General features: G+C 45.7%; 2 protein-coding genes across 2 annotated transcripts in view; one reads left to right on the top strand and one right to left on the bottom strand.

The window, feature by feature from the left end:
- The first annotated feature begins 43 nt into the window (after positions 1–43).
- On the top strand, positions 44–17,828 carry LOC140422339 (uncharacterized). The gene is made up of 2 exons (XM_072507372.1): positions 44–446; positions 6,498–17,828. Exon 2 carries the CDS (start codon positions 6,847–6,849, stop codon positions 7,795–7,797), a length of 951 nt encoding a protein of 316 aa, XP_072363473.1. The 5' UTR covers positions 44–446; positions 6,498–6,846; the 3' UTR covers positions 7,798–17,828.
- Positions 17,829–22,040: 4,212 nt separating this feature from the next.
- Positions 22,041–26,621, bottom strand: part of LOC140418048 (uncharacterized) — a gene marked incomplete at its 5' end in the record, with an annotated part of 74,643 nt that continues 70,062 nt past the window's right edge. Inside the window, one exon of the mRNA XM_072501475.1 lies at positions 22,041–23,899. Within this exon, the coding sequence (XP_072357576.1) occupies positions 23,219–23,899 (681 nt within the window). The remainder of the gene's footprint in view (positions 23,900–26,621) is intronic.

Below are 26,621 nucleotides of genomic sequence, written 5' to 3'. Positions count from 1 at the left end.
GAGGATGTTGCAGTCTGTGTGAAGCTCAATCTCAGTCACACAAAGCCCGCGCGCTGATTGGCTGGAAGACGAGAGTCCTTCCGGTTCCACAACTCTTTCCAATGGTCTAAACCTCAGACGGAAGGTCAGGAGGCGGGCTCTCCCCTGCACCTGTGCAACTTCCCCTCTTGCTTGGGACATGCGCAGTCCGGGGCCAGGGGGAGCTCACCGAGCTGCTTCTCGCTCTGGCTGGAGCCGTCAGCCAGTTTCTTGGAAACCTTTGTCTCGAGGAGGTACAGGGTGAAAACTGGTGGGGGTGGGGCTCCGTGTCCGCGTGCCGGGCCTGCGCACTGAGACCCGAACATCACCGTTGAACAGAGTGATTCTTATTGGCTGATTCAGACCGGGTTCCCGTGACGTCACAAAGCGGACTTTGGAGCTGAAACTTCCTCCTGTCTCCAACATCTGTGAGTAAAACACTTTCTTTTCTCCCCCTTTATATTTCTTTTCTCATTCCCACCTTCAATTGGTGACTTGCAGCAACTGAAGGGAAAGGAAGTGAATCCAGGGAGGGTGCAGACTCTGCAAAGCTTGGCCCAGGTCTCTCTCTCTCTTAAAGACATTGACATCCTTTGCTCCCTCAGCTTGACACATTTATTTGTCTGGCTAAAAGGATGGTCTCTTTCCCAATGTTCACAATGAAGGGCTGTAGGAGATGGCTGACATTTAAGGGACAGTAAATTAATATGAGACAGAGATATGTCGAGTATTTTTAAATGGTACAGATTAGATAATTATGGTTCTGTAATAAAATACATTGATTATTATTTATGGTTGTGTAATATTGAACTGTCGCTATTTCTATATTTTCAGTCATCTCTTCCTCAGAGGGTTGTTAGTCTCTGGCTTTCTCTTCCACAGGGACCAGTGGAGTCTGGGAGTCACTGAATATGGTCAAGGATGAGTTGGATGGATTTTTAATATTTATTGTGTTATGCTTTTTAAAACTATTTTTAAAATAATGAATGCAATAGACTAACAGAAATATTGATGGAAAATGGGTATAGTGTAGAACAACTGATATTGCCGCATAAATACAAGCAACACATTGAGAATTAATTTGTAGCAGGATATTTTTGGGACTAGAGCTGCTATGTGAAATGCCAGATCAATTGAACAACCAGTTAACAGGTTAACACAGTGAGTGGGGAAAGAGGGTAAGATTATATAAAAACAGAAGGGTAACAATGCACGTCCCAAAATATTACAAAACAGACTAACAGCATAGTCAAATTAAAATAACATGGATGACACAGAATCTCGATTGTGCAGAAGGAGGCCATTCGCTTCTTCAAGTCTGACCCTCAGAAAAAGCACTCACCGAGGCAGACTCCTCACCCTATCCCCATAATCCGGTGCATTGATCATTATCAACCCACCTAACCTAACATCTTTGGACTCTAAGGGGCAATTTAGCATGACCAATCCACTTATCCTGCACATCTTTAGACTGTGGAAGGAAACCAGAGCACCCGAAGGAAACCCACGCAGACACGGGGAGAATGCGCATCTCCACACAGACAGCCACTCAAGGAATCAAACCTGCGACCCTGGCTCTGTGCGGCAGCAGTGCTAACCACTGTGCCTTACTCTGAGCTCCGTTGAATTGAATTCACTGATGGAAAGCCCTGGAGGAGCAAGTCAGCCAGATTGGAGCACATGCATTTGAGATAAGGGTCTCATAATTTAACAAATGCATCAGACTTAGACTGAAGTAGACATTAAAAATTCCAATGGGATACATTCCGTAATCAGTCTGTGCCAGTTTTGGATAGAGGGAGAACTGACTGGACTGCTTCCATATCGAGCCTGATGGATGTTGGGTCTATCCTAACCAAATTCAGCGTGAACCTAAGATGAGAGGCCAATTGATAAAGCCTGACATTCGGGAGACAACTCCCCACCCCCCATCCCCTCTTGGTATTTGGAGCTTAACAAACTTGAGGTAAGGTTTCTTTTTGTTCCAGATAAATGTACTAATCATTCCATTAATTTCCTTAATGACTGGTCGACAGCAGTATAGGCAGCATCTGCAGAGGGTACAACAGTCTGGGCAACACATTCATTTTCATGAAGACGATCCTCCCTCGCCATGAAATCGGAAGAGCCGATCACTGGGAAAGTTCCCACCTAACAGTCACCATCAGCTGTGGAAAGTTGGCCCCATATAGCTGTCTGAAAGAGGTGTCATTGACATTCCCAGATATTTAAATCCCAAGAGGGGAGCACCTGATTGGAAACTTAGCAAGAGGAGAGGGCTTACCCTTCAACATCCCCCTCTCCCCACCAGCATAGCCTCTGACTCAGTAAAATTCATCTTATAACTAGAGAAGGCACTAAATCTATCCACAATCGGGTACAGCTGGTTAAGATGAACATTTTGCTGTGGTTTTTATTTTTATCTCCGTGCCTAATGGTCTTTTTGCCAAAATTGTTCTTTATGGGGGTGGATAGATTGGTTTAATCGTTTGTGTGGGCAGATAAGGTGGCAAGGATTAGGAAGACGGTGATTCAGAGAGGGCGACAGTCAGGGAGCTTGGCCCTGCTGAACCTGTTCTACTATTATTGGGCGGCGACGCAGAGTAGGTGTGGAGTTGGAGCAGGGAGATGGAGGCTTTGTAGGCTTACATTAAAGGGTCGGTGGGGTTAACGGGTTACAGAGATAGGATGGAGACATGGGCTTATGTAGGGTGCTCTTTCGAAGAGCCGGTGCAGACTCGATGGGCCGAATGACCTTCTGCACTGTAGGAATTCTATGTTCTATAGTAGGGTGCGGGGCGGGGGGGGGAAATGCGGTCTGATCATGGGAGGGGGAACTTCACCACTGTTCACAGGATCCATTGACTGACAGATCAATCCCAGAACAGGGAAAATGACAGGCATGGCGAGGGAACTGAGAATGTTCATGGAGCAGACGGGGGCAGTGGACCCCTGGCAGTTCATGGAGCAGACGGGGGCAGTGGACCCCGGGCGGTTCATGGAGCAGACAGGGGCAGTGGATCCCTGGCGATTCTTACACCCGGATGAGAAGGAATTCTCGTTCTTCTCACCAGTACACAAGGTCTACACTCACATCGGCTTCTTTGTTGAGGGGAAATCGGTGCTTCCCGAAATAGCAATCCACGATTGTAATCTCAGACCATGCTCCACATTACATGAATGTGAGGTTGGAGACAAGCCAAGCCCAATGCCCCACATGGAGGTTGGACACGGCCCTCTTGGCCGCCAAGGTCTTCTGCCAGAAAACATCACCGGCCATCGGCAAGTGCATCACTAACAACCAGAACGGGGAAGTCTCACCTTCCACATTCTGGGAGGCACTGAAGGCTGTGATTAGGGGATAAACAATCGGCAAAAGGCTCGCAGAGACAGGGAAGAGAGAGCGGTTAGGCAGCAACTGATCAACTCCATTCTGGAGGTTAACAGACGATACTCCGAGGCCCTGACCATAGAGCTTCTGCTGGAGAGGAAGAAGCTGCAAAAGAACTTTCACCTGCTGGCCACCAGGAAGGCAGTGCACCAACTCCGCCAGGCACGGGGGACCTTTTATGAGCACGGAGAGGGCTAGCCGCCTGCTGGTTCACCAGCTGAGAAAGAAGGCAGCCACGAGGGAAATAGCTCCGGTAAAGGATAACAGAGGCAGACTAGTTTAATAATAATCTTTATTATTGTCACAAGTAGGCTAACATTAACACTGCAATGAAGTTACTGTGAAAATCCCCAAGTCACCACACTCCGGTGCCTGTTCGGGTACACTGAGGGAGAATTCAGAATGTCCAATTCACCCAACAGTATGCCTTTCGGGACTTGTGGGAGGAAACCGGAGCTCCCGGAGGAAACCCGTGCAGACACGGAGAGAGCGTGCAGACTCCACACAGACAGTGACCCAAACTGGGAATCGAACCTGGGACCCTGGCGCTGTGAAGCAAAATTGCTGACCACTATGCTTCCGTGCTGCCCAACCATAGCCGTCCTGTAGCCCAACCAAAAAAGGTCAACCAAACATTCGAGGCCATCTACCGGGGACTGTACACCTCCGACAACCCCTCCCCTCCCCCGGAGAGAGTTCGGAATCTTCTTGGGCTACAAACTCAACCTGGGCAAAAACAAAGATTTCCCGGTGAGGGGGAGGGGCAGAGCTGGAGGGCCTCCCAGTTAAAATAGCCCAAAACAAATCCCGCTACCTGGAGATCCAGGTTTCCCACGAGTGGACACGGATCCACAAGTGGAAGCTGACCAGTCTGGCGGAGGAAGTCAAAAACGACCCACAGAGATGGGATGGATTCCTGCTTTCCCTGGCGGGGAGGATGCAGACGATCAAGATGAACGTACTGCCCAGGTTCCTCTTCCTGTTTAGATCCTTACCGATCTACATCCCCAAGGCCTTTTTCCATTCAATAGATAAGGTGATTATGATGTTTGTGCGGAGGGGCAAGAATTCAAAAATCCCTAAAACAGTACTACAATGGAGAAGAAACATGGGAGGCCTGGCCCTCCCGAACTTGCAATACTATCACTGGGCAGCCACGGCCGAAAGAGTGAGGAGATGGGTAAAGGACCCTGACATGGAATGGGTGAGGATGGACGAGTCCTCATGTACAGGAATGATCCTCCGGGCCCTCGCCACAGCAACACTCCCATCCCCGCCAGCACCAGCCCAGTGGTGGTAGCTACCCTGAGAACCTGGAACCAGATGTGGCAGCATTTCAGTCTGACCGATGTGTCCATCATGGCCCCCATCTGCTGCAACCATAGGTTTGTACCGACCATTCTCAACACCACCTTCAAGAGGTGGAGACAGGACGGGGGAACACTGATGGTTAGGGACTTTTACACGGGAAATAGACTAGCGACCTTAGAGGAGCTGGCGGAGAGACTGGACCTACCAAACAGGGATGAGCTTCAGGTCAAAAACTTTCTCTGCAAGGAGACACCGGCATACACAGAAACCCTGAGAAGCACAATGCAAGAGGGGTTACTGGACGCAGACAGTCTGGGGAAGGGAAACTGTGGGACCTGAACGGACAACTCCTGATAAGGATGCGCTCCTTACTTGACAAAACCTAGGAAAAATGGGAGGAAGAGCGAGGGACGGAAATAGGGTGGGGACTCTGGAGTGAAGCACTGAACGGGATCAACTCCACCTTCTCCTATGCAAAGCCAAGCTTCATGCAGCTGAATGTTGTGCACAGAGCACACCTGACAAGAACCCTAATGAGCAGGTTCTTCCCGGAGATGGAGGACAAATGTGAATGGTGCCAGCGGGGCCCGGCAAACCATGCCCACATGTTCTGGGTATGTCCCAGACTTGTCGAATTCTGCACAGCCTATTTAAAGGCTGCAGACTGGCTGGCAGACCTATTGGGATTTCTCCACTTGGAGAAGATCAAGTTCACCGTCCGAGGGTCAGAGGATGGTTCCCACAAAGTGTGGAGACCATTCACCAACTTGTTCCAGGACCTGTTTGAAGCCAGCGGCCAGTGGAACACTGGGGAGGGAGGTGGACGTATGGGGGCCAACGGGATCACGGAGCAGGCAGGAAAGGGATGTGGGGAGGGGTGGGGGGGCAGAAACCAACTGACACAGAGACCAGAGAGCAGAGAACAAAAACACAAGAAGAGGAACCCCCAAGGGAAGGTTTAAAACAGGACAGGGAGTGCGCGGGGTGGAAGGGGGAGGCCCATCAATGGGGGGGAAGGGAGGGCACCGTCCACTTGTAAATAACAGATAACTCCCATTGTACAGTGAAGGGCGCAGGAAAGGACCCAGAAACGACGAGTGAAGGGGGCGGAGGGGAGGGACGGGAGATGGGGGGACCGGCACAAAGGAAATTGACATGCACATTGTAATCGGCAGAGTTACCCTGACTGCTTGGAGAGTGTATAATAAGCATTGCCACAAGTCTGTTACTGGATGAAAAAGAGGTGAAAAAAAGCTGCCCCATCCAATCCCGCCTCAATTTAAAGTGTTTTTCCTAATCCAGATGAGTTTCCTGGAATAAAGCGATGTCGACTTGCTCCTTTAGAAAGGAGAGAATCCTTTTCCTTCTGATAGGGTGATGGATGCCCTGTACATTCCCTGAGAAAATTTGCAGATTAACTGCCGCCATTAGTTAGGTGACAGAGAGACAGGAACAGATTTTCACACCACAATCGGGCGTGCGCCATTACCCCCTCCTCCAACTCACTTTACACCAGAGGCACCAAAGTCTCCCCAAACTGCTCCTTTCACAGATAATAGCCCTGTCTGTACCAGAGTGGGATAAAGTCAACAACACATAAACCCTCCCATAATAACAAAAATACAAAAGAATCACCACCACAATAGATCCAAGGGGACATTCCTCAATAAGACTGAGGACCCGGAGGATTAACCCCACGGCCAGACTGTCGTTACCCTCAGGATACCTTCTCCAAAATGCGGAGCGGAAAAGTAACTTTTGTGAATTGTTTTTACAGAATATTAGAGGAGGAGGAATTACAGACAGAAATCTCAAACGTCACGTCTCGATCTGACTGAGTCTCTCAATTCCTTGGAACTGAATATCACCGGACAGTGAATCGAGAAGGAGAAATGTTTGTCTTTTCTGTTGGCTTCAAAACATCAGTGTGACTGGAAAAGCCCCGAGACACACGCACCCGAGTGAGAGTGTTCCAGAGCACTGACTGTGGAAAGAGCTTTAACCAGTTACACAGCCTGAAAAAACATCACACCATTCACAGTGGGGAGAGACCGTACACGTGTTCTGTGTGTGGACGAGGCTTCAACTGATCGACAAACCTGGAGAGACACGAGAAGACCCAAAACATGGAGAAACCGTGGAAATGTGGGGACTGTGGGAAGGGATTCAGGTTTCCATCTGTGCTGGAAGCTCATTGGCGCATTCACACTGGGGAGAGGCCATTCACCTGCTCTGTGTGTGAGAAGGGATTCATTCAGTTATCCGCCCTGCAGTCACACCAGCGAGCTCACACTGGGGAGAGGCCGTTCACTTGCTCTCAATGTGAAAAGGGATTCACTCAGTTATCCGACCTGCGGAAACATCAGCGACGTCACACTGGAGAGAGGCCGTTCACCTGCTCTCAGTGTGAGAAGGGATTCACTGAGTTATCCAACCTGCGGAGACACCAGCGAGTTCACACTGGGGAGAAGCCGTTCACCTGCTCTCAGTGTGGGAAGGGATTCACTCAGTTATCCCACCTGCGGATACATCAGCGACGTCACACTGGGGAGAGGCCGTTCACTTGCTCTCAGTGTGAAAAGGGATTCACTCAGTTATCCGACCTGCAGAAACATCTGCGACGTCACACTGGGGAGAGGCCGTTCACCTGCTCTCAGTGTGAGAAGGGATTCACTGAATTATCCAACCTGCGGAAACATCAGCGAGTTCACACTGGAGAGAGGCCGTTCACCTGCTCTCAGTGTGAGAAGGGATTCACTCAGTTATCCAACCTGCGGAAACATCAGCGAGTTCACACTGGGGAGAGGCCGTTCACCTGCTCTCAGTGTGAGAAGGGATTCACTCAATCATCCGACCTGCAGATACATCAGCGAGTTCACACTGAGGAGAGGCCGTTCACCTGCTCTCAGTGTGAGAAGGGATTCACTACCTCATCGAGCCTGCAGAAACACCAGCAGGTTCACACTGGGGAGAGGCCGTTCACCTGTTCTCAGTGTGAGAAGGGATTCACTCGGTTATCCCACCTGCAGAGACACCAGCGAGTTCACACTGGGGAGAAGGCGTTAACCTGCTCTTAGTGAGAGAAGGGATTCAGATATCCATACACCCTGCAGGAACACGAGCGAGTTCACACCTGGAAGAAGCCATTCACCTGCTCTGAGCAGGGGAGACATTCAATGATCCGTCCCAACTCCGGAGACACTAGCAAGTTAATTCTGGGGAGAGACCATTCATCTGCTCTCAATGTGGGGAGGGGTTTTGTGATTCATTGCACCAGTTGTGACGCCAACAAGTTCACAAATTACAGATGTTGGCTCCGTTGTTATTGTTTCTGCTCTCACTGACATCCAGGACTGCATTTTGTTCATTCTGACATCTGGTGAATGGTGATGATTGGAGGGTTTCTTTCTGCTGGACTGGCCGGTCTAACACCTCTGCCTCCGGTGGGCTGACCATTTTTGAGGGTAGTTGCGATAACCTGGTTCCAAGTTTGACGAGGAGCACAGAATGAAAAGGTGTTTGCAGGTTGGAAGATATTTACTTCCCAAAGCAGCCACGTTGCCATGAAGATGGGCTATGGTGGTTACAGGGTTCTTTTGCCTAATTTATCTGGGTGTTTCTCGCAGAAGGAAACTGTCATGGTCTGAGGGGCAAGTTAGAATTTTCATAAAATTTACAGTGCAGAAGGAGGCCATTTGGCCCATCGAGTCTGCACCAGCTCTTGGAAAGAGCACCCTACCCAAGGTCAACACCTCCACCCTATCCCCATAACCCAGTAACCCCACCCAGCACTAAGGGCAATTTTGGACACTAAGGGCAATTTATCATGGCCAAACCACCTAACCTACACATCTTTGGATTGTGGGAGGAAATTGGAGCACCCGGAGGAAACCCATGCGCACACGGGGAGGATGTACAGACTCCACAAAGACAGTGACCCAAGCCGGAATCGAACCTGGGATCCTGGAGCTGTGAAGCAATTGTGCTATCCACAATGCTACCGTGCTGCCCACTGTTGTCTGGTAGATTGGGTAATTACAATAAATATATCACTGAAAGTGGCAACGCAGGTGGATAAGGAGCTAAGAATGCAGACGGCATGCTTGTCTTCATTGGTCGGGGTATTGAGTATAAAAATTGGCAAGTCATGCTGCAGCTGTACAGAACCTTAGTTAGGCCACACGTGGAATATTGCCTACAATTCTGGTCACCACATTACCAAAAGGATGTGGAGGCTTTGGAGAGAGTACAGAGGAGGTTTACCAGGATATTGCCTGGCCTGGAGGGTATTAGCTATGGGGAGAGGTTGGATAAACTCAGATTGTTTTCACTGAGCGACAGAGTTGAGGAATGACCTGATAAAAGTTTACAAAATTGACTGGCACGGACAGAGTGGATAGTCAGAAGCTTTTTCCCAGGTTGGAAAAGTCAATTACCAGGTGACAGGTTTAAAGTGCGAGGGGCAAAGTTTAGAGATGTGTGAGGGAGGTTTTTTACACAGAGGGTGGTCAGTGCCTGGAACTCGCTGCTGGAGGAGGTCGTGGAAGCAGGTACGATAGTGACGTTTAAGAGGCATCTTGATGAATACATGAATAGGATAGGAATAAACGGATACAGACCCTAGAAGCACAGAAGGTTTTAGTTTAGTCAGACATCATGATCCCAGCAGGCATGGTGGGCCGAAGGGCCTGTTCCTGTGCTGTACTGTCCTCTGTTCTTTGTTGTTCTTTGTATGACGATAGACAATAGACAGGCAACCACTCGCATTTTATTTACATAAAATATAGATTCCTTTAAGAAGCAAAACATAAACAGCAAAATGAAGCGATTGTGGCCAACCGGAAAAGTTAGATTCTATTCGATCAATGGAGGAGATTCAAAGTGGCTAAAATATTCATGAGCCTGAGGATTGGGAATTTGGTTCAGAATTCAGCAAAGGACCGAGAAACTGATAAAGAGAAAATAGAATATGCGAACAAACTGGTGAGAAAGATAAAAAACAACTGGAAAATCTGCTATCGGAATGTGAACTGTTGCTCTTTTTAACCTTAGTCTATTGGCTCTGATTACGTCACCCTTGCTCATGAGTCGCCAGGTATCTTTATGATACCGCCACGTGGTTCAAGTTCAGGTTATGATTAATAATACAGCACACCGCTTAGTAAGGATTAAAACAACGGTCATTTATTATATACAACAAGCAATATTAATACCCTAATACTACTTTCTATACAATAAACCTATCACTACTGGCCAATACTTAACTTAGGAAGAGCCCACCAGGTCAGGGAAACGAATGGCTTGTCCAATCAGATCTGGCCCGCGGGATTCAAAAGGCTGCTACAGGTCGCTGGCTAGGTGTCTCTACCAGATAGCGATCGCTGGATTCAAACTTACTGTTGCCGGTTGCTGTTCTTGCGAAGGTCTCAAGCAGGCGAAGAGGAGAGAGAGAGAGAGAGATCTGAACTTGGACCTTCACTTTTATAGGGCCCAGGGGCTTCCCGCCTCCCGGGGCGGCCCTTGACCCCGAGTCCCAAGTGATTGGATTCTGTCCCCAATCTCTGTGGTCGATGTGTCCAATGGTGAGGCGATTCCTCGATCGGGGGGTGGTCGCTCACCTGTCTTTGTTTCGGCCACTGCAGGCGCCGACAGGTCTGGCCCGGTATTCAATTGCTAATATGTTGCAATTGTTCCCGGGGATAGCTGATTTAACTGTGGATGTCTGAATAGATTAGCTGCAAACAGTCCTGAATGCTACTGCGAATACCTGGGTTGATGGGCTGTTGATAGCCCTGTGTGTCGATCTGGGCTACCTTCCCAGAGCCGAATCTGCAAAACTGTCTGCAGCTGCCTGCTTGTGTCTTCTTGGCTGCTTTTCCCAGCAGTCTTTCGCGTTAGCCGTTTTAAACTGGGTTTTGGCCAGATTAATCGGAACGCAGCCATTTTACATGGCTACAGAACAGGAAAAGATTAGCAAAGACCAATATGGGTCCATTCCAGGCAGAGACAGGAGAGTTTCTAATGGGGAATAAGGAAATGGCAGAGAAACTAAACAATGTGTGTTTGTCTTCACGGAGGAAGATACAGAAATCGTTCCAAAAACACGAGAGAACCAAGGGACCAGTGAGCACGAGGGAATGAAAGAGATTAGTATCAGTGAAAAAATAGTACTGGAGAAATTAATGGGATTGAGGTTAATAAATCCCCAAAAGCTGATGCTCTACATCCCAGAGTGTTGAAAGAGGTGGCTGTAGAGATAGTGGATACATTGGTGATCATCTTTCAAAATTCTATAGATTCTGGAATGGTTCCTGCAGATTGGAAGGTGGTAAATGTAACCCCACTATTTAAGGAGGGAGAGAGAAAACGGGGAACCACAGATCCATTAGCCTGACATCAGGAGGAGGGAAAATGCTACAATCTATTATAAAGGATGTGATTAAAACGAATTAGGAGCAGGAGTAGGCCACTCGGCCCCTCGAGCCTGCTCCACCATTCAATAAGTTCACGGCTGATCTGATTGAAACCTCAACTCCACAGAGGCCCCTTAGAAAGTAAATCTGAGGAGAGGGTAATAATATTCTTTATTGTTATCTTTATTATTGTTACAAATAGGCTTACATTAACACTGCAATGAAGTTACTGTGAAAATCCGCCAGTCCCCACACTACAGCACCTGTTTGGGTACACCGAGGGAGAATTCAGAATGTCCAATTCACCTAACAAGCACGTCTTTTGGGACTTGTGGGAGGAAAGCCACGCAGTTTTGGGAGAACGTGGAGACTCCGCACAAACAGTGACCCAAGCCAGGAATTGAACCCGGGCCTCTGGAGCTGTGAAGCAACAGTGCTAACCACCATGTGCCTCCATGCCTCTGTGTCAGTTATGAGGAACAAGGAAATGGCAGAGGAGTTAAACAGATTTTTTTGCATCAATCTTTATGGTGGAAGATACTTTGACTGTCCCATTAATACTAAAGAATACAAATGGAGCAATTAAATGCCATCACTGGAGAAGTTGTTTTGGACAAACTAATGGGGATAAGATAAGTCCCCTGGATGGCTGCATCCAAGGATCCTAAAAGAAATGGCTACAGAGATAGTGGATGCATTGATTGTAATTTTAAAAAAATCCTTGGATTCTGGAGAAGTACCAGAGGATTGGAAAACTGCCAATGTGACAACCCCCGATTCAGAATGGGAGGGAGGAAAAAAACGAGACACTATAGGATGATTAACCTAACATTTATTGTTTGAAAAAAATGTTGGAATCAATTATTAGGAAGTAATAGGAGCACATTGAGAAAATCATAATCTAATCAAGCAGAGTCAGCATGGCTTTGTGAAAGGGAAACCGTGTCTGAGTGTTTCGAGGAAGTCTCAACCAGAGTGGATAGAGGGGGACCAGTAGATGTGTTGTATTTAAACTTCCAGAAGGCCTTTGACAAGGTATCTCACAAAACGTTGTCATGCGATAAGAACCCATGGTGTTGGCATGGATAGAGAATTGGTTAATGAGCAGGAAATAGCGAGTGGGGATAAGGGATTCTTTTTCAGGTTGGTGACCTGTAACCAGTGGGGTTCCACAGGGATCAGTCCTGGGACCGCAACTATGTACAATTTATATTAATGACTTGGAGGAAGGAAGCGAACGTACTGTGCCCAAATTTGAAGACAACACAAAAATAGGTGGAAAGGCAAGTTGCGAGGGGGGTACAAACAGTTTGCAAATAGCTATTGAGAGGTTAAGCAAGTGGACAAAAAGTTGCATGGAGTATAATGTGGGAAAATATGAAGTTCATTTTGGAAGGGAGAACAAAAGAACAGTATTATTTAAATGGAGAAAAACTGCAGAAAGCTGCAACACAAAGGGACTTGGGGGAACTTGTGCACGAAACACAGAAAGCTAGCAGACAGGTGCAGCAGGTAATCAGGAAGGCTAATGGAATGTTGGCCCTGATTCCAAGGGGGTTGGAGTATAAGAGTCGGGAAGTCTTGCTGCAGCTGTACACGGTGCTGGTGAGAGCACATCTGGAGAACTGAGAGCAGTTTTGATCCCCTTATGTAAGGACATTTTTCATTGGAGGCTGTTTAGAGAAGGTTCACTAGAATGATCCCAGGTATGGAGGGATTGTCTTAGGAGCAAAGGTTAAATAGGTTGGGACTCTACTCATTGGAATTTAGAACAATGAGAGGTGATCTCATTGAAACATACAGGATTCTGAAGGGGCTTCACAGGGTAAATGCTCAGAGGATGTTTCCCCTCGTGGGAGAGTCTAGGATCAGAGAGCATCGTCTCAGAATAAAGAGGAGCCAAATTAAGACTGAGATGAGGAGGAAAGTCTTCTGAGAGTCTTTGGAACTAAGTTGTGGGGACAGAGTCCTTGTGTATATTTAAGGCTGAGATAGATTCTTGATAAGTGAGGGAACCAAGAATTACAGGGAAAGTGTGAAATGTCAGATCAGCTGTGATCCTATTGAAAGATGGGCCAGGTTGGAAGGGCTGAATGGCTTACTCCTGTTCCTATTCCGTCTGGTCTTAGTATGGTCTTATTCCCGCCTACCCACCCGAGAATCTTTCACCCCCTTGCTTTTCAAGAATCTATCCAGCCTGCCTTCAAAATATTCAAAGACTTTGTTTCCACTGCCCTTTGAGGAAGAGAGTTCCAAAGATTCCCAACCCTCTGCCTTAAATGGGCAAGTTGTTACTTTTAAAGTGACTCCAATTTCTAGATCCTCCCACAAGAGGAAACATCCTTTCCACATCCACCCTGTCAAGGCCGCTCAGGATCTTACACGGTCCAATCAAGTCCCCTAAACTCCATCGGTCACAAGCCCAGCCTGTCCAATCATTCCTCATAAGACCAGCCTCCAATTCCAGGTATGAGTCCAGTAAACCTTCTCTGAACTGCTTCCAACACATTTACATCATTCCTTAAATGAGAGCAATACTGTACACACTGTTCCAGATGTGGTCTCACCAATATCCTGTATAACTGAAGCATAACCTCCCTACTTTTGTATTCCATTCCCCTCACAATAAACAATAACATTCTATTAGCTTTCCTAATTACTTGCTGTACCTGTATACTCGCCTTTTGTTATTCCTGCTCTTGGACACCCAGATTCCTCTGAATCTCAGAGCTCTGCAATCTCTCACCATTTAGATAATAAGATTTTTTATTCTTCCTGCCAGAGTGGACAATTACACATTTTCCCTCATTATTCTCAATTTGCCAGATTTTATCGCGCTCATTTAACATAAACCTTTTTAACCTCCACCATTCAGTATTATCATCCACTTCAATGCCTTTCCACCCCCCCCCCCCCCCCCTCCCACACACACACTATTCCTGTGTGTTATTGCATCTTTACAAATACATGAATAGGATGGGAATAGAGGGATATGGACCCCGGAAGTATAGAAGACTTTAGTTTAGACGGGCACCATGGTCGGCGCAGGCTGGGAGGGCCGAAGAGCCTGTTCCTGTGCTGTACTTTTCTTTGTTCTTTGCTATTTAGAAATCTGTCAGACTCAGCTTTAAACACACTCAATGAGTGAGCTCCCACAGCCCTCTGGGGTAGAGAATTCCAAAGATCCACAAATTGTAGATTTCTTTCAATCAAATGATTGCCCTGTTCTATTCCCGTATCCCTGTCAGTTTATTTCCCTCAAAAGCCCATCCAATTTCCTTTTGGAAACATTTCATCATCTCAGCTTCTACCCACTTCGTAGGAAATGGGTTTCAGATATTTCCCAAATACTGCCAAACTCTCGTTCAAGTCTAAGATTTTCTTCAAAAGTAAACGAGAACCAGAGAGCAAAGAAGGAGGCCATTCAACCTTCCATTCCCATGTTAGCTCTTTGAATGAACAATCAATTTGGTCCCATCACCCTGCAAGTTTATTTTCCCACAGAATCTGTTCAGTTCCCTTTTGAAAGCTGCAGTTGAATTTACTTCCTGCACCATTGTCAGGCAGTGAATCCCAAATCACAACAACTCGTTCTGTTTTAAATACTTTCACGATACGCTGTGTTTGGAGTTTCACAGGGGATTTGAAATGGAGTGAAAGATATGGTTGTTACATAAAATGAAGTCTGAGTCTTTACTGATGATTTTCGTAAGTGGACCGAGTGTGATATATCCAAGTTTGGGGACTAGTTCTAAAAAAAATTACATTTATTTGAGCGGCATAGTAGTTAGCACTGTTGCCTCACAGTACCAGAGGCCCATGTTCAATTCTGGCCATGGTCACTGTCTGTGTGGAGTTTATACGTCCTCCTGTGTCTGTGTGAGTTTCCTCCGAGTGCTCTGGTTTCCTCCCACAGTCCTAAGATGTATGGGTTAGGTGGAGTAGCCCTGATAAATTGCCCCCCAGTGTCCAGGGATGTGCAGGTTAGGTTATGGATGAGTGGATATGGGTAGAGTGCTCTTTTGAAGGGTTGGTGCCAACTCGATGGGCTGAATGGCCTCCTTCTGCACTCAAGGGATTCTATATCTCTTTCTATAACACCTTTCATGACCACACAATCCCCTAAAGCTTTTGCTTTGAAGTACTTTTGAAGTGTAGTCACTATTGTAATGTCGGAAATTCTGGATATGCCTCATTAATAATATTTCATTTTAAAAATCAATCACTCGTCAATTTTCACTGTTATAAGTAGCAAGGTTAAGGAAACCATGTTAAACTCTAAAATGTGACTGGACCTTTATTTTAAAAATTCATTCTGTATAAACCAAAGCTGAATGAGGCAAAATTGTTTCAAGTAACAAATTGTTCCAGAATTTTGTAAAGTTACAGAAGATCATATATTGCCAAAGTCTGGTTCAAGTCGAAGACTCAATGTTCAATCCAATCCAGGTTAATAAGAAAGAAAGGTATTGTCTTTCACAAAACTGTCTTTTTCAACTAGTGGATATTGTATTAACCAAATGTATTAATTAAAGATTTCTGTATTAATTAGCGACCTGTCAGTAACAGATGATTGAATAAGTATTGAGAATTAATTGAGTTACAATTAATGAATCAATAATGAATCAGTAGTTATAGTGAAAAACTGAGTTTTATTTGCTGTAAAAATGTAAAAGCTTAATTGCTGTGTATGTAAAGAATGTGCAATGAGGATAAATGTACTGGCAAGAAATTTACCCGTTAAAACTCCCACCCTTTGTCTCCCCTCTCACTCATTTTCCCTGAAGTTCACCAATGTGACATGAAAAGGGGTGGCACGGTCATAATAGAAACCCCAGTATAAATAAGATGGATTTGATTGGCAAATGTTGAAGTCTTGGTTTAGAGCCACAAGTATTGACTTCCCATTTGAGCTTCGGGCACCTTTCTGTGTCTATTGCTCGTCTCAATGACAGGCAGGAGACAGAGCTGGGGGCTAAATTTAGCTGAGAATAATGGGGCCTGTGCCTCAGTTGGGAAACTGCCATGGACGTCGCACTAATAGAGAGACAGGAAGGTGCTGGAGGACTGACTGGGAAATGGGCCTCCAACCAATTGTTATATCGGTCACTCTGAGCTAAAGAGAAACCCGTCTCTTTAAATACATAAATAGGGAAGAGGCTGCAATGAAATCTGTCCCTTTTAACCTGCACAAAAGCAGGAGGCTCAGATTCACAGGCTGCAGTAGGAGTCCATTCAGCCCATCGTGCCCCTGCTGTCTCTCTGAAAGACACTCGGACTCATCCAACTGCTCTGCTCTTTCCCCACAGCCCTGCAAATTCTTCCCTTTCAAGTATTTACACTTCGGAAAGATACTATTGAATCTGTTTTCAGGCCGATCAGAACAACTCACTGTGTCAAAAAATAAAATAAAATCTCATCTCCCCCTCTGGCTCCTTTGCCAATTACCTTGGAAGGACTCACTTTCTGTTAAAGAGCCTGTCAACCTCTCACCCACTTTCCCTAAAGTACATCAACCTAATCATGAAAAGTAAAGAAAAATCAAATATTTTTACTGATAAACGCTCATTAATGAAACCGAACATGGTTAAAATAAAACAGAAAATGACTTGAGGATCAAAGACAACCAGAGTAAAAGGATGTTCACAATGATCTGGACCCAAATTAATTAATCTGGAGCCTGTTCCCTGCCCTCTTTGTGGAACAGCTCCACTCAGTCCACAAGCTTGACCCTGACCTTCCGCTTGCTGCCATTAGAATTCGCCACCTTGCTCTCAGGCTCACATTTCTGTCCTCGGCCTGCTGCAATGTTCCGGAGAAGCCCAACACAAGCTGGACAAACAGCCCCTGAGCACAGTGGGCTAAGCAGCTGGAATGTAATGCAGAACAAGACAGCAGCGTGGGCTCAATTCCTATACCAGCCTCCCCAAAAAGGCGCCGGGATGTGGCGACTAGGGGCTTTTCACAGTAACTTCTCTGAAGCCTAACTTGTGACAATAAGCTATTATTATTTTCCGATGAGGCACTTTACAGCCTTCTGGACTCAACATAGAAAGAGCAAGATGGTGGTGCAGTGGTTAGCACTGCTGCCTCGTGGCACTGAGGCCCCGGGTTCGACCCCGGCACTGGGTCACTGTCTGTGTGGCGCCTGCACATTCTCCCCATGTCTGCATGGGTCTCACCCCCACAACCCAAAAGGATGTGCAGGGTAGGTGAATTGGCCACGCTAAATTGGCCCTTAACTGGAAAAAGCAATTGGATACTCTAAATTTAGAAAAAAATAGAATACAAGAGCAGGGATGTACTGGACCCCATTTGGAATATTGTGAGCAGTTTTGGGCTCCGTATCTAAGGACGAATGTGCTGGCCTCGGAGAGGATGCAGAGGAGGTTCACAAGAATGATCCCTGGAATGAAGGACATATGAGGAGCGTTGAGGACTGTAGGTCTGTACTTGATGCAGTTTAGAAGGATAAGCGGGGGATCTCATCGAAATTTACTGAGACAGTGTTATTACTGCATTATTAACCAATTATTACTGAATCATATAATCAACTTCAATTATTACTGAATTGTTATTGTCATTTATAATCACTTTTTGAATAAAACACTTTCAGAATGCTTGTAATGCTTGCAAAGCTATGCCCGCTCTATTGTTGAAGGCTGTTCTCAACCATTAAAGGCAATGTGAATGAGTTCCTCTCCATGCTTACTTCTATCCTGTCACATTTCTTTCTTCTATTCATTATTTTGATTCATCTTATTAATCTTTAGAAGAATCAAAAGAGGAGACTGATAGAAATCAGTGTTTTGTTCCCTGTGTGGTAGGTAACATGTGCTACTCAATCCTTGTTTAGTGATGAGGTATTCTGAATCCCGATGAAGAAGATTCAAACTCTTCCAGTAATAACAAAAGGTTTATTGAGTAACTACAACAATATTTACATGAGTTCTTTACTTTAACTTTGATACTAGTGATAAGGTTAACAAGATCTAATTATGGTACCTATACGTAACTCCACTGGCCAGTTAAACTAGTCTGCTGTTGCTATGATCACAGTACACCCAAGAGAGAGAGAGAGAGAGAGAGCCCCAATGTGGCTCCCTTTTATACCCCTGTTGGTCCGGTCCTCTAGTGATCATGTGGTGCTACTGATGACACATTAACCCCTTGTGTACATGCACACATAGAGATCACCACATCCCCCTCTTTTTCGTGTTACGTATTTTCTGTATGTTGTAAAGAAAATTGAACAAAACATAATGGATGCAGCTTGCAAAAGCATAACAGAAAATCAATGAGTTAGTCCATCAAATGTTAATACATTTAGTCTCAAGTTTTTTTTTTTTGCTTGCGTAAAATAGGTAGACAAATGACGTTATGTACAAGTTGTGATGATATTGATGATTATACAAAGCCAATTAATATTTATGAGTCCAGTCTTAATTTAAAGAATTGGTGGGAATCCATACTTTGAGTTTGTTCGGTCAAGTTGCTTTCATCTTCTATTGTTGAAGTTGTGATGTTAATGTTGTTATTTCTTTGTGAATGTCATCAGTGTTCCTATGTTTAAGTAACCAAGAAGTCATCAATGAGGTATTTGAATGGTCGAATCACTTTGTTGTCTGATTTATGCTTTTCTTTCTATGCTTGTGGTAGCAATTCTGTGTTACATCTTTGTTGTCTGACCTGGACTTTTTTTTGTGTTTGTGGTATTAATTCTGTATGGCAACTTTCTTGAAGGCTGGTTTGCTTGTTTGTTGTGGAGCAAATGTGAATTCGTGAGATTTGTTGCCATGGCATGTTTGTGCTCTTGCCATTGTTTTGCAGTGTGCGGTGGCATTGTCCTTCATGTGCAGAGTTGTACCATGTTGTACAGGTCATTGTTTCATTGTTGTTGTTCTTGTTGTTGTTTTCGTCATGCTTGTTGTTTCTGTTCTTGTTGTTTTTCTCGTCGTGCTCGTTGTTTCTTTTTTTGTTATGCTTCTTGTTGTGTTTGTTGTTCTTGTAGTTTTTGTTCTTGTGCTTGTAGTTTTTGATGTTGCTATCGTTGTTCTTGTTTCCGCTGTGCTTCTTGCGGTTGTTGTTCCTGTTGCACTCGATGAGTGTTCCGTGTGGATGACGTGAGTCATTGTCACAGTTATTGGTGTTAGTGTCCTTTGTGGCATCTGTTACATTGAGCGTTTCTTCTTGAGAATTGTGGGAATGATCTGATGTTGGTGACATCAGTCATTTGTGGTGGATTTGATTCCTCTTCTTTGTTTCCTTGGTACTCCTCTTCTAAAGTCATTTCTGGTTCACTTGAATTATCTGCGATCTCTTTGTGCTCCTCTTCTGGAGTTATTTCTGGTTCATTTGAATCATCTTTGGTTTCTTGGTGCTCCTCTTCTGGAGTCAAAATCTTCAAGATTTCTATTAACGTGGTCTCTCTGGACTCTTGGTGCTCCTCTTTTGGAGTCAACATCTTCACAATTTCATTTGACGTGGTCTCTCTGGACTCGTGAGTAGCCGTCCTCTAATTATTGAGTGCTTCAGTGCAGACGAACTGAGATGTGTCTGTCTCGCTGTGATCCTGCACATCCTGTATGGGAATTGTGATTTCTTGATTTCTTCATCTCACATACAGTGGGTAGATATTCAGTGTCTTCTTGTTGGTTAAATGAGCTGGGTAGACTTTCATAGTCTTCTTCTCGTGGCTCAAATAAGCTGGATAGATTTTATGGTCTTGTTTATGCATGGCGTTCGCTATGGAGTGTTTGCTTGCTTCCATTTTTTGAGTTTGTCACCGAGCTGTCTGTGGAGGCTTGCGTCGCTCTCTCTGTGGAGTCCTTCATCGCTCTCTCTGTGGAGTCCTTCATCGCTCTCTCTGTGGAGTCCTTCATCGCTCTCTCTGTGGAGTCCTTCATCGCTCTCTCTGTGGAGTCCTTCATCGCTCTCTCTGTGGAGTCGTGCAGTGTTCTCGCTGTAAAGTCAATCTGTGCTCTCTCAATGCAGTCGTTCTGGGCACTCTGTGGGGCGTCGTCTTCGTCTTGGGTATTGCTGTCATCCAATGTATTGACGATCTGCCATGGCACCATGGTATTGGATTCATCTACCATGAGAAGAGTCGTGTTGAGCTTTTCAACCGAGCTTTTCAACAGTGTTGCTGATGCTGTAATCAGGATCTCCGAATAACTCAGCCATGTCTGAGAAGTATTGTGTGCATCGTTCGATAGACAAATCATCCCTTTTTGTTCGGAGTTGTTATCGTTCTCTTCATGTTCAATGAACAAATCATCTTCTTTGGTTTCGGATTTTTCATTGTGCTCTTCACTTTGGGTGGTGCAGACTGCTTGTTCCAGGGTGTTGTGAAAGTTATCAACTGCTGGTGTAAGTTCGGGCATTGTTCTGTCTTTTGAGGTAAGAAAATTGAGTTTGACAGCTTTAAATTTCTTTTTGTTCATTTTCGTGCATTTCCCTTTTAAATGGGCGTGGTCCTGGTCCTCTGACATCATGACGCTTGTGAAGTCATGCGTATGACTCAAGCGCACATGCGCAATTCGAGGTTCCTTTACTGTGCTCTCTTTGCACAACTGTGCATGTACGGCTCCTTTCACAAGATGGCTGCCGCTCAGAACAGTCTTTTGTTTCAACCCTGCCTTGCCTCGTGGTAAGTTTTGGCGCCGTTTTTTCCGATTTTCTTTTCTCGACACTGACTCTGTGTTTGTAAAGACTGACAGTATTGATTTTGTTTTTGTTCATAAGCAAGGCATTTTTGTATAGCAGGTTCTAGAGTTAGATGCTTATTTTGTGATAGTTCTTCCCTCAAATTTTTATCAGATAATCCAGAACTTAATTGATGCATTATCATAGTGTTTCTGAAATCAGCATAATCACAGCCTTGTGGTATTAACTTGAGATTTGTAATAAAATCAGTGATGGGCCCTCCGTTTCTCTGGAATTTATGACAATTGTTAAATCTTTCCAGCATCTCACCAGAGTGACTCTTACAGTGTTCATCAAATTTTTTGAGTATTACTTCTATTTTGGTGTCATCTTCACCTTCTAAGTAATTAAAGCAATTATAGATTTTTCTAGCTTCATGCCCTCCTATTGAGAGTAGTAGTGCTATTTTTGTTGCACTAGAGACCATGCTTAAACCATTAGCTGCGATAAATATTTGGAAAATCTGTTCAAATCTTTTCCAGTCATAACTTAAATTACCGGTTGTTTCCAGCTGCTCTAGAGGTCCAATGAGTCCCATAGTTAGTCGTCGAGGATTCATTTGCTGCGAAGTCTTTCACAGTCTTCTCTTTTTGTCTAACCTTGACGAATGTGATATAAAATAATTGTTTTAGAGATATTAGTTACTGTAATGTAGAGATAGGCCAGTCTCATTCTGGTGAGTTCACAGACAAAGGATTTCAGAACGCATGGCAAAGCAAGGAGGAGGTGTGTCCAGCTACGGAGGGGAAAAGGATGCTGAGTAATAGGGGCCAGAGGAAGGGATTGGAAGTGAGCCAATTAGGATGTATGGCCAGGTCAGGAGGGGTATAGGATGACCTATGGGAATCGTGTATGTGAAACTTGATGCCATTTGAATGTATCAGTAGAGACTTCTTTGTTCTACAGACTCACTTGATTCCGGAGGTACAGAAAGCAGGATGTGTTTTGTACCGCTGTGAACTGAGTCAGGCTTGCAAGTCAAATAAAATAACTAATGCTATACCTGCAAATCCATCTCGACTTTTATTGAGGCCAGACTGACAGGTAAAGAAAATTTTGATTTGTCAACCTTATCTAACTAGTTCTGTTAAAGCCACTCGACTGGTACCATGTTTTGTTCCCTGTGTGGTAGGTAACATGTGCTACTCAATCCTTGTTTAGTGATGAGGTATTCTGAATCCCAATGAAGAAGGTTTGAACTCTTCCAGTAATAACAAAAGGTTTATTGAGTGACTACAACAATATTTACATGAGTTCTTTACTTTAACTTTGATACTAGTGATAAAGTTAACAAGATCTAACTATGGTAACTGTATGTAACTCCACTGGTCATCTAAACTAGTCTGCTGTTGCTATGATCACAGTGCACCCAAGAGAGAGAGAGAGAGAGAGCCCTAATGTGGCTGCCTTTTATACCCCTGTTGGTCCGGCCCTCTAGTGGTCATGTGGTGCTACTGATGACACATTAACCCCTTGTGTACATGCACACATAGAGATCACCACAATCAGATTTTCGGGTTAGCTATAGATGAGGCAGATAGGGGTTTTTAATAAGAAATCATTGGGAGTAATTGACTGAATCATATTTACCATGAGATTAAGAGAAGCTGACTAACTGGGAATTAATCAGATAAGACTTAAAATGTTCATATTTTTGCAAGTTGTGTAAACTGCTAGAGACTGCCAGGTCAAATCACAGAAAGACCCTTTGTGTTAAGACCCGGGTTCGATCCCCGGGTTACTCTTGTGTTGAGTTTGCACATTCTCCCCGTGTCTGCGTGGGTCTCACCCCCACAACCAAAAGATGTGCAGGTTTGGTGGATTGGCCATGCTAAATTGGAAATAAATAATTGGGTACTTTAAAATAAAAAAAACACACATTACCCTTCCCTTTGCCTTTTGTTCCAGGATAACTTTTATCATTTAATCTCACCCACCCTCTAACCAATCCCTGACTTTCCCTTTTGTTCTACTTGACCCTGCCCCTTTCTCACCAGCATCAAGCCCATCACATTTCTCCCTCGCTAGTTCTGAAGTAGAGTTACATTGGATGTGATTCATTAACTCAGTTTCAATTTCCACAGATGCTGCCAGACCTGCTGTGTTTTTCCAGTTCTTTCTGTGTTTATTTTAGATCTACCTGTAGTGGGGGGAAAAAAATCACTATTTACTATCCAGGATAAAATAAATGTCCATCATCTTTTGTCGATCATTTCAGCGATCAAAGAGCATCAGCCCACTGGAAGCAAAGTTGTGAGAACGGCCAGTCCAGCAGCAAGAAACCCTCCAACCCTCCTACTTCACCAAGTGTCAGAATGAACATGGTTCAGCCCTGGATATGATTAACAGCAGCAATAACAGCAGAATCCAACACCCATCATCACTTGTGAACTCGCTGGTGTATCCGCAGTGTGGATGATGTTTGAAACCTCTTTGCACAGTGAGAGCAGCTGAACGGTCTCTCCTCAGTGTGAATGCGCTGGTGGATCATCAGTACGTGAGAGCTTTTGAAACCCCTTCCACAGTCAGAGCATTTAAAGGGTCTCTCATTGGTGTGAGTGACATTGTGTCTGAGCAAGTTGGACGACTGAGTGAATCCCTTTCCACACACAGAGCAGGTGAAAGGCCTCTCCCTGGTGTGAACTCGCTGGTGTCTCTGCAGTGCAAATAAGTGAGTGAATCCCTTCCCACACACAGAACAGGTGAACGGCTTCTCCCCGGTGTGAACTCGCTGGTGTGTCTGCAGGGTGGATGACTGAATGAAACTCTTCCCACACACAGAGCATCTGAATGGCTTCTCACCTGTGTGAATTCGCTGATGTCTCCTGAGGCTGGATGAATCACTGAATTCTCTTCCACACTTTAAGCAGCTGAATGGCCTCGTCCCAGCATGAATGCGTCGATGAGTTTCCAGTGCAGATGGGGACCTAAATCCCTTCCTACAGTCCCCACATTTCCACCGTTTCTCCATGGTGCGGGTGTCTCTGAAGGCTAGACAATCAGTTGAAGGCTCACACAGGACAGTTTCTCCCCGCTGTGAATGGTGCAATGTGTTTTCAGGCTGTGTAACCGATTAAAGCTCCTTCCCCAGTCAGTGCACTTGGACAGCCTCACTCAGGTGTGTTTGTGTGTCTCGATGCTTTCCCACTCACACTGATGGTTAAAGCATTCTGAAGTAAACAGAACAAACAATCATTTGTCCGCCTAGATTTAAAGACCGATAATATTCAGCACCCGATGAATTGAGTGACACAGTCAGATTTTGATGTGAATTTGGGTTTGAGATTTCTGTCTGTAAATCCTCATCTTCGGATACCCTGTAAAAGGAGATTACAAAAAGTTACCACTGTCAGTACAGGATACAAACTCAGAACAGACAATTTGAGTTTCCATGGAACGTATTTTCTTCTCTCAGTCCCCAAAAATCTCCTCCCCACACACACTCCCTCCATTCTTACTCTGCTGTATCTAATATTCATCCTCCCAATTCTCCTGAAGGTGCTGATTCAGGCTGATCCATGCTCACTGTTTCCTGTCCTGGACACAGAGACATGAAAATCTTCATGCAGGCTGCCATACAGATATGTGTGTTTAATATATAGCAAAACAGAAAACCTCAGCAAGTCTGACAGAAAAGGGAACTAACGTTTCGAGTCTCAATGACTCTTTGTCAAAGTTAGAGAGAACTGGAAATGGGGTCAGATTTATACTGTTGTTGGGGGGTGGTGAGCGTGGAGCGGTTGGGCTGAATAGGGAGCCAGTTATAGGTGGAGACAGATGAACCTCAACATCCACAGATGTGCAGGTTAGGTGGATTGCCCGTGATAAATTGCTCCTTAGTGTCCAACAAAGGTTAGCTGGGGTTATGGGGATATGATGGGATGCTCTTTCGGAGGATTGGTGCAGACACGATGGGCTGAATGGCCTCCTTCTGCACTGTAGGAGCACATCTCTGTCCTCATAGAATCAGAGAGTTTACAGCAGAGCAAGAGGCCCTTCGGCCCATCATTTCTGCACCAGCCATCAAGCACCTCTCTATTCCAATCCCACTTTCCAGCTCTTGGTCCGTAGCCTTGTATGCTGTGGCCAATCAAGTGCTCATCTCAATGCTTCTTAACTGTTGTGAGGGTCCCCGCGCCTTGCACACCTTCAGAGAGCGAGTTTCAGATTCCCACCACCCTCTGGGTGAAAATGTTTTCCCTCTAAATCCTCTGGCCCTTACCGTACATTTACACCCCCTGGTTATTGACCTGTAAGGGGAAAGGATTCTTCTTATCGACTCTGGCTAAAATGGCCTTCTCTAGTCCTTCATAAATTTGTACACCTCAATCACACCTCCCCTCAGCCTCCTCTGGTCTCAGGAAAGTAACTCCTAACCAGCCTCTCTTTTTTTCTCCCAGGTAACATCCTGGAGAGTCTCCTCTGAACCCTTTCTAGTGCAATCACATCCTTCCTCGAGTGTGGCGATCATAACTGCACACAGTACTCTAAATGAGGCCTAACGAGTGTTTCATACAGCTCCATCATAACCTCCCAGCTCTTATATTCTATACCTCAGCTAATAGAGCAAGTATCCCATATCCCTTTTTAACCACCTGATCAACCTGTCCTGTGGTCTTCTGGGGGATTTTCACAGTAACTTCATTGCTGTGTTAATGTAAGCCTACTTGTGACACTAAAAAATATTATTTTATTATATTTCCTTGTCTTGTTAGTCCTCCCAAAATGCATGACCACACGCTTTTCAAGTTAAATTCCGTTTGCCACTGTTCTGTCCATCTAACCAGCTCTTCTATGTGGTCCTGTAATCTAAGGCTTTCCACCTCACTACTTATCACACAACTAATTTTTGTGTCACAGAACAAAGAAAAGTACAGCACAGGAACAGGCCCTTTGGCCCTCCAAGCCTGTGCCGATCATGATCCCCCAACTAAGAACTTCAGACTGTCATCTGCAAACTTACTTGATCTTACCTCCTCCATTCACATCCAATCATTAATGTACACTACAAACAGCAAAGGGCCCAGCACTGATCCCTGTGGAACACCACTGGACACGGGCTTCCAGCCACAAAAACAACCTTCAACCATCACCCTCTGCCACTCAGTCAATTCTGGGTCCAAATTGCCAACTGCTCTGGGTCCCATCTTGACCAATCTCCCGTGAGAGACTTGTCAAAAACCTCATTGAAATCCACGAAGACTACATCAACTGCACTACCCTCATCTATACACCTAGTCACCTCCTCAAAGAATTCAGTTCAAAGTTGTAAGACATGGGCCGGAACTCTCCCCCACCCGGCGGGGCGGGGGAATCCGGCGTAATGGAGTGGCGGGAACCACTCCGGCATCGCGCCGCTCCAAAGGTGCGGAATTCTCCGCACCTTTAGGGGCCAAGCCCTCACCTTGAGGGGCTAGGCCTGCGCCGGAGAGATTTCCACCACGCCGGCTGGCAGGAAAAGCCATTGGCACCACGCCAGCCGGCGCCGAAAGGACTTCGCCGGGCGACGCATGCGCAGGAGCGTCAGCGGATGCTCACGGCATCCCCGCGCATGCGCAGTGGAGGAGGTCTCTTCCGCCTCCGCCATAGTGGAGACCATGGCGAAGGCGGAAGAAAAAGAGTGCCCCCACGGCACAGGCCCGCCCGCCGATCGGTGGACCCCGATCACGGGTCAGGCCACCGTGGGGGCACCCCCGAGGCCAGATCGCCCCACGCCCCCCCCCCAGGACCCTGGAGCCTGCCCGCGCCTTCTGCCCCCGCCGGTAAGGTAGGTGGTTCAAGCC

This window comes from Scyliorhinus torazame, chromosome 5 (genome assembly GCF_047496885.1).
Source record: "Scyliorhinus torazame isolate Kashiwa2021f chromosome 5, sScyTor2.1, whole genome shotgun sequence".
Taxonomy (NCBI): domain Eukaryota; kingdom Metazoa; phylum Chordata; class Chondrichthyes; order Carcharhiniformes; family Scyliorhinidae; genus Scyliorhinus; species Scyliorhinus torazame.
The sequence above is the reverse complement of the archived record's forward strand: the minus strand, read 5'-3'. Positions and strand labels throughout refer to the sequence as shown.

Coding starts and splice junctions, on each gene's coding strand:
- LOC140422339 (XM_072507372.1), top strand. CDS start 6,847: ATGGAGAAACCGTGGAAATGTGGGGACTGTGGGAAGGGATTCAGGTTT.